Source organism: Buceros rhinoceros, unplaced genomic scaffold, assembly GCF_000710305.1.
Source record: "Buceros rhinoceros silvestris isolate BGI_N320 unplaced genomic scaffold, ASM71030v1 scaffold20099, whole genome shotgun sequence".
NCBI lineage: Eukaryota > Metazoa > Chordata > Aves > Bucerotiformes > Bucerotidae > Buceros > Buceros rhinoceros.
The window spans coordinates 8757-16097 of NW_010431505.1; the positions used below are offsets into that span (position 1 = coordinate 8757).

General features: G+C 49.2%; 1 protein-coding gene across 1 annotated transcript in view; it reads left to right on the forward strand.

Moving 5' to 3' along the window:
* The window catches only part of WDR59 (WD repeat domain 59), a gene marked incomplete at its 5' end in the record, with an annotated part of 26973 nt that overhangs the window by 8029 nt on the left and 11603 nt on the right, over nucleotides 1-7341 (forward strand). The window contains 3 exons of the mRNA XM_010143454.1: nucleotides 345-501; nucleotides 1710-1779; nucleotides 2001-2154. Coding sequence (XP_010141756.1) covers nucleotides 345-501; nucleotides 1710-1779; nucleotides 2001-2154 — 381 coding nt within the window. The remainder of the gene's footprint in view (nucleotides 1-344; nucleotides 502-1709; nucleotides 1780-2000; nucleotides 2155-7341) is intronic.

Sequence of the window (7341 nt, forward strand, 5' to 3'; positions counted from 1 at the left end):
GTTGTAAGTGTGGGGACAGTCTCCAGTGTATGGAAATCTGATGACTCAAGCCGCTGTCTTTAAAGAATTCCTCTAGACCTAAGCTGTAGTATTCTGTGCAGATAAATGCAGAGCTCTGGCAAAACTCTGTCCCAACAGTCATAGCCAGAGTCTGAAGGTTGGGTGTTCTGGACAGTTTCCCTCTGTTGCACCCCAAGTTAAGCTCCGTATTTCAGTGCGGCCGTGGTGGGGGAGAAATCTCTGCATGAGCAGCTGGAGAAGCCCTTTCCCCGAAGGTAAATGTGCTCTGGCTGGCTTTCCTTCCCGTGGCAGCAGGAGCGTGACCTGGGTAACTTCTGTTTCAGAACCAAGAGGACAGCACGTCCAGCAATCCCTACGCTCTGTCCAACTCCGTAACTCCTCCCTTGCCCACGTTTGCCCGGGTCTCCAATGCCTACGGCTCCTACCAGGACTCTAACATCCCATTTCCACGGACCTCTGGAGCCAGGTTCTGCGGTGCAGGTTAGCCCCGTTACTGATGCATTACAACAGCTGCCTGGGGAACGCTTGCCTCTGAACAGGACGAGACTTTGGGCACTGCCATGCCATGAGTCCAAAGTGGCATCAGAGACATTGTGGTAAATTTACAGGTGATGAGACTAGTTAGCAACTGTTTGCCCTTGGTGTTGCTTGTGGGATTTCAGTATTTGGCAGTCCAGGGCTAGGCAAAGAGATGGTCTTTGGCTCGTGGGGTGCCAGAGGCATTGACAGACCTTTTACAGAAGACTGGAAATAGTTGTTTGTCTTGCCTAGTTCTCTCCCACCAGCATCAAACTGCTGGACATATTCTGGCTCGAGGTCTTCACAAAGTGACCATGATTCAAGGTAATTTTACCCCTTGCTGAAGCCACATTCTTGTTACTAACTACTCTTATCTCATTCTGCACCCTTTTTGTTGTCCAAAATAGCTTTTCCAAGGTCACTGGGAAATTTCCCCTAAACGAGAGAAGGGGGTACAGCTACATTCAGATTTCCAAGAGAGTGTGTAGTGCAAAGATCATCCTTAAAAAATGGGTTAAGGTCTGAGTAAGAGCTGTTAAGGTTCGCTGAGCTGTGTCAGGCCCAGTCTTGCCTTCTCTGGACCTGACCACATCCCAGTTTGAGCATGTTTTGGAAGCTGCTTTTCACACAGGCCTCACCAAATTCCCAGCAAAAGTAACACGAAACTCTTGCAATAGTGGGTGCCTGAAGACACTCAAGGTACTGTAACAAATGAGGTGAGGCTTGTTAGAGAGCGCTTTGGCGTTGGCTTCAGGTGGCTGGGGTTGTCCTTTTGAAGGGGAGAGTTGTACAAGCTGCAGTGGTTTCTCTGCATAGCTAAACATCCCCTCAGTGGCCTCTGGAGTATCAAAGTGCTTGCCAGGGTCTGGCAAAGAGTTAAAACATGAATGTGTATGTGCTCGATTTCTTTTACTGCCTTTAACATCTGTAAGCCACTCGAATTGGTGCCTTTAGGACGGTCACCTCAACCAAACATACTTTTTAATGGGTTTGCAGGGAGTGGATTTGGGTTGAGAAAATGACACTCTTGTCATTTAAAAGCGCTCCAGATCGAGGATAGGCACCCAGTCCCTAGATTTCATCTTAAGCGACCAGATTCCTGTGAGTAAACCACCCGGGGTAACCTACTTCTCCTCGCGTGGGCTTTACGCCACGTCCTGTCTCTTCAGGGTACCTGGTGTACTTCACAAGACCCATGACCATGCACCGCGCGGTGTCCCCGACGGAGCCCACACCCCGGTGAGTACTCTGCGTCACCTTTGAGGTGTGCTGCTTGCTCTCACGGGCAGGAAGGCAGGAGGGTATCGGCCCCTACACTCGAGCTGCTGACCCTCCGGATGTACTGACCTCTAGTGTTAGCAGTGCCCGTGACACAGAGAGCCTGGTCCCTTACGTCCCTGGGCCTCAGCAGAGCAGTTTGGTGAGTGAGAGCTCCTGAAAGCGTGTTCTCTTGTTTCCAGGTCCCTGTCAGCTTTATCAGCGTACCATAGTGGCCTCATCACTCCCATGAAGATCCGCACAGAGACTCCAGGCAATCTGCGTTTGTACAGTGGGAGTCCGACACGCAGCGAGAAGGAGCAGGTCTCCATTAGCTCCTTCTACTACAAAGAGAGGGTAAGTACCAGACCAAAAAAGTCTTTCCTAACGCTTGACCTTCTGTGATCTGTGTTCCCCTCAGCCAGCTGTGAGCATTGCTGGTAACAGAAGGCATCTTTTTACAGACAGCTCTATAAAATATCACATGGATTTACCTCCTGTTAGTAACTTCTGTACTGATCCTCTTTAGCATTTGACCTGCTTGTTTTGATATCTCTACACTGACCATTACAGCTTCCTTCAGCGCATTACACTGTCTCCCTTTGTGTTACGTAGAGTTAAAATCTCACCCTTAAGAAGCTGAAGTCTCCAGACAAGTACCTGTAGGCAGCTCTGCTCTTTTTGGTACTCCCTGAGGTACGTAGCTGCAAAGGATTGTGGCTCTCTGCAGCTTACTGACAACCTCTCAGGGATTATGGGGTGTATTTGGGTTATTTCTATTCCAGATGTCTCTTCCAGGAATTTGTGCCCCTTTGGACTGTTTTTGAAACAAAAATCATTCCTACATGATTCTCTGAAGATCTTCCAGTCCATGTCCTTCTGGTTTAGGTGTAGGTCTAGCTGTCGTTGCAAGCAGGGCTGTGGGATTGTTTCCTCCTGTGACACAGTGGGTGAAGACGACCTGTTGGTACTAAGTTCTGAACAGGTACTACTAAGTACCTGTTGGTACTTAGTTCTGAAGCAGCTGAGAGCCCTAAGTGCCCAGAACAGATGCTGTGGGAGTAATGAGCCATGTGCTAGCTCACAAACAAACTCTCCATGCTTCAGCAGGGGGTGAAGTCGCTTGCAAAAATATGGTGAGCTTCCACCAAGAGCCTGAGAATTCAGGGCATTCGAGTAGTTTTCCCTCTGTCCATGCCAAAGGCGTTAATGTGCTGCAGCAATAGAGAGCTTCGTGGCACCCCAAGGAAAGCAGTGAACCGTCTGCACTCTGCTGCAGTGGAGCTGGGAGCTCCTGTCCCAGGAGCAGAGGGGAGAAGAGCCTTGAGCTCTCACCCTTCCTGGGCATCAGAACAGGTCGTGATTTTGCAGTAGCGCTGGGCGTGACAGCTGGCCCCTCTGGGACCGTGTCCTGCTTACGTGATGTGAGTTAGTCGTTGCACCCACCAGCCACGGGGGAGCCCCTCTCCCCATTGTGAGCTGGCCTCCGTACAGACCCCAGAAGACTCTCCAAGTCCCCATTCTGGCTTTTTTCCCCAGACAAACTTCTTTTTGATGAGAAGAGAAAATGGTGCTGCCTGGTACAGAATTACAGCCTATTCTAGTCTTTGCAGGAGAGTTTATTTAAAGAGCTACCTCTGTCCTCTGCAGTGCGCTTGTCTGTCACACGCAGCTCTCTAAGATGACAGACAAGGCTAAAAATAACATGTGGAAGCAGCTTGTTGCAATCTCACGTGACCTGTCTCCGTAGCCCTTGTATTGCTGGCGACAAGATTTTAGTCAGGGAGGGAGAAAAAAGTCAAGAGGACAAAGCATGTGTAGTCATGTCTGCTGAAAGGCAGAGAAAACTCCTGTGTTCCCCTTCCCCTGCCAAGCTTCCTCCTCGCCTGCTGGATTGGGAGAAGTGTAAGGGCCCTAACAGGGAACTAGCTCGAGTGTTCTTGCGAATGAAATAGCTTAATAAAAAAACCCCAAACCCTATCATCTCCCTTCAGCAAAGGTTTTATGATTCTTTAGGAGTTGATGTCGTGGCCTCTGTTAAATCAATGCTCCGTATTTTTATGTAATTTCATTGTGAGGATTTTAGGAAGCCCAGACCCTGAGTCGAATTAACTCCTTCCTCTGAAGCTTGGAAATTGAAAAACAAAGGAAAATTTGTCAGCAATAACCGGGTACTTATATCCCATGTAGCAACCACTGGCTTTGCTACTGATAGCAAACAAGTGGAATTTGCCTTTGCTAGCCAGGAAATACATCACATTCCCATAAAAGCAGGGGAGCTGCTGCACCCAGCAGCGATCTCCTTAGTAAGCTGAAATTAAGCTAAATCTGGCACTGAGCCTTTCTGCGCTCAGTTGAAAGTGCGTATATATATCCCCAGACACACATGTATATATATCTTCCTCACTTTTTATTCACACATGCACACTCCTCCTTTCTTCCTCCCTCTTCTTCACTCCTCAAAAAAACCCTGCTCCAGAATAGTAGTTGGCAGAAAGGAGAGGCTGTATCTGTGCTGTGTCAGTGCCATCAGCATTTCAGACCAGCAGGTCTCTTAAAGAAGGTGCTGTGGCCGTGGTTTTTCTCTCCTCAGTTAGAGGGCCCTGCTAGCAGGGACCTGGGGACAGCTCAGCCTTGCCCAAGGGACAGCTGTACAAAGGGAATGGGACAGCAGTGTCCCCATGCTTCCCATTGGGGCTTGCAAATTGCTGCTTTTCAGCTTTGCCTGGTCTCCCCCGGTTGCAGACCTCAACCTCACAGGATGTGGGAGCGTAGGCTGGCAGCAGCGGCTGCCTGCAGGGGAGCAGGTCTCTGGGGAGGGTCGAGCTTAGTTTCTCTTCTCCACTCTACCACATTTCCTTCACCTAACTCTGTTGCTCTTCTCCTGTGAGGCCTGGGGGGAGGAATCTGTAGCATAAGGCTGCAGCCTTCTCCTCCCTCTGTCTGTGGGGCCCTGCAGCCTCACCCCTCAGCTTCCTGACAGCGGGGTGTGTTCTCCCAGCAGTGAGATGCGAGGGAAGGCAGAGGCTGAAGGCATAGCTGATGATCCAGGCTGCCTGCATCAGCCGATGTAAAATACGTCACACATGATACAACTAACCCTTTTCATTGTATTGACTCTTACAGAACTATACCAGGAGATTTTTTCAAGTGCATGCACCGTAATGTGCTTTGAGAGTTCCATTTATTGTTGCTACAATACTGCTTTGAGTACTTAATTAAATGTCTGCAAATTTGTAATTGAAGGCTACTTCGGACCTATTCTGCATTATCAGCCAGTGAATTCAATTGCTCTCTCCACCTGAGTTCCTCAACCCATAATGACAATTTCTGCACGGCCCTGCCAAGTAGCAGGGTCTCCTCATCCCTTCCAGTTTCCTGACGCGTGGCTTTTATTGTTTGAAATGGAGATGAACAGTTACAGCGTGGTCCAGTGAACGAAGTCCTGGAGGACGCTGGATGTTAAAGGGATATCGGAGTAAGCAGGAGGGTTTATTTAGCACGCTGCAGATTTCTGTGCCATGGCGCTGGGCAGCTGCATTAACAATGCTGCAGTTTGCACTGAGCTGCCTTCTTCTGCAGCCAAGAGGAGTAAAGCTGCTTAAAGTAGGAGCTTGACTTGTGGGGCACCAGAGTGTTGTCCTGTGCTCTGCTGTCAATTCACGGTATGAACAAGATCACGTGAAGCGGCTCACTGCTTCTTGCAGTAATACAGCTCCATGTGGAAGACTTTCCTCGGGTTTGTGGTTGCCAGAGTCTTCCACAGAGGCTGGTGTGGGGCACAGACCCAGCAGCCCGTGCTCGGCCAGGGCCGTACGTGATGTTGTACAGTACCATTGTGTGCGGATGGAAGTGGGGATCGTGGTTTGCAACTGCTCCTTGTGTAACAGAACCATTGGGGACGGTATCTTTAACTCTGCTGGTTCAGGGCACTTTTCAGTTTATTTATCTTTGTCTTTTTATTTTCTTGGTGTCTTTCTTCCCTTCTCCTGGGTATAACGTTTTCACATACAGATGTCTCCTCGCTCTGCCCGGCGACGTTGGTCCATACAAGCAATTAACGACTTCCCGGTACTGTGCGCTGTGCTAATACTGTCCTTGATATAACCCTGTCTTCTGCCCAAGGGCCCAAGAATAAAATGCCACCTGCCTGCCTTTGAGTAACCTGCACAGAGGTGAGGGACTCGCACTCCTCACAGGGCCAAGCCTTCAGTAGGAGGACGTGTAAGCGGACAGGAGCAGGGTACAAACACTGACCTCCGACATGGCGGTTTCACCTGGCCTAGCCGTCAGGAAAGGATGCCAAGGGGTAGTTGGAAGTGTAAGGAAAGATCAGCCTCTGAGAAACAGAGTGCACTGCAGAGGAGCTGAGTGATGCTTGTGCATCATTGACCAACTGATGAGGCTGACATTAGAGCACCTGAAAAAGAAGGTGGAGAGGTAGGATCACTTAGGAGCCAAGGAAGAAACAAACTTGCTTGAGTTGCTGACAATGATCTGTCATCTCGTTAAAATGAGCTGCCTGTTCTCAGTGCAGTGCACCATAAAGTCTCGTTTCCTGGAGCACTAAATGGAATTTTTTCTTTATTTGCGCCAGCCCTTGGAATCACACTGCCCTGGGTTCAGTCGGAGGGGCTGCTCCTCCAGCCGCCCTGGCAGGTACTCCTTCCTCTTGGCACCTGCTTTGACAGTTGGTTTCCATTAGCGTGTCCCTCAAGCCTGAACATCATTGATGTGGACATCTTGAAGATATTAGCATTGTTCAAGCTGTGCTGTAAATTTGGACAATTAATATCTCATTGCTCATCTGCCAAGCACAGTCAAAGCTTAGGAAACTCCTTTTCAATTTAAAGATGATCCCTTAACCGCTTTGTGAACAACTGTTTTTTTCGCAGCTGCTGTCCTTCCTGCTATCTCTTCATAAGAGAATAAAACAGAGTCCTGTAATACCTCATTTAACTTGGTATAATAGGATCGGGCTTTCCTAATTACAACAGCTCTAAGACTATACTAGCAAATAATAGGTGAGAGAAACCAGAAGTAATTTACTTGACTCCGTCAAGGCTTTTTGCAAAGACCTAACAAAGAAGTGTGAGCAGTGGAGGCAAGAAATGAAGATCTGTCTTGGATCAGGAACAGGCTGAAAGAAAGACAACCAAGCCAAGAACTTGCCAGCTTGTGGTGTGGTAACCACGGCGCACAAAGGGCCTCGCTTTAATTCCCTCACCACTGGCTTGGAAGGAAGGCTAAGCAGTGAGGCGATAAAGCTAATCACGTTCTCTAAAGTGGGCAGTAGCGCCCAAGGCGAAGATGCAGGCGTGCACCAAGAGAGCTGCAGGTTATCCGTGCAGTCCAGGTGGCCTTCCTTCTGGAAGAAGAGCTTAGCATAGCTCAGGGCGCTCAGGGAAGCGAGAGCTTAGCAAGTCTAGGAGAACGAATTCCTCCTCCTTTCCAGGTAAGGACTGGCCTCCACTTCAGAAGTGCCTGTGCTTCAGGGCACGTGCCAGCTGTTCGCTGAGGGAAGCTGTGAAGAAATATTCCTGC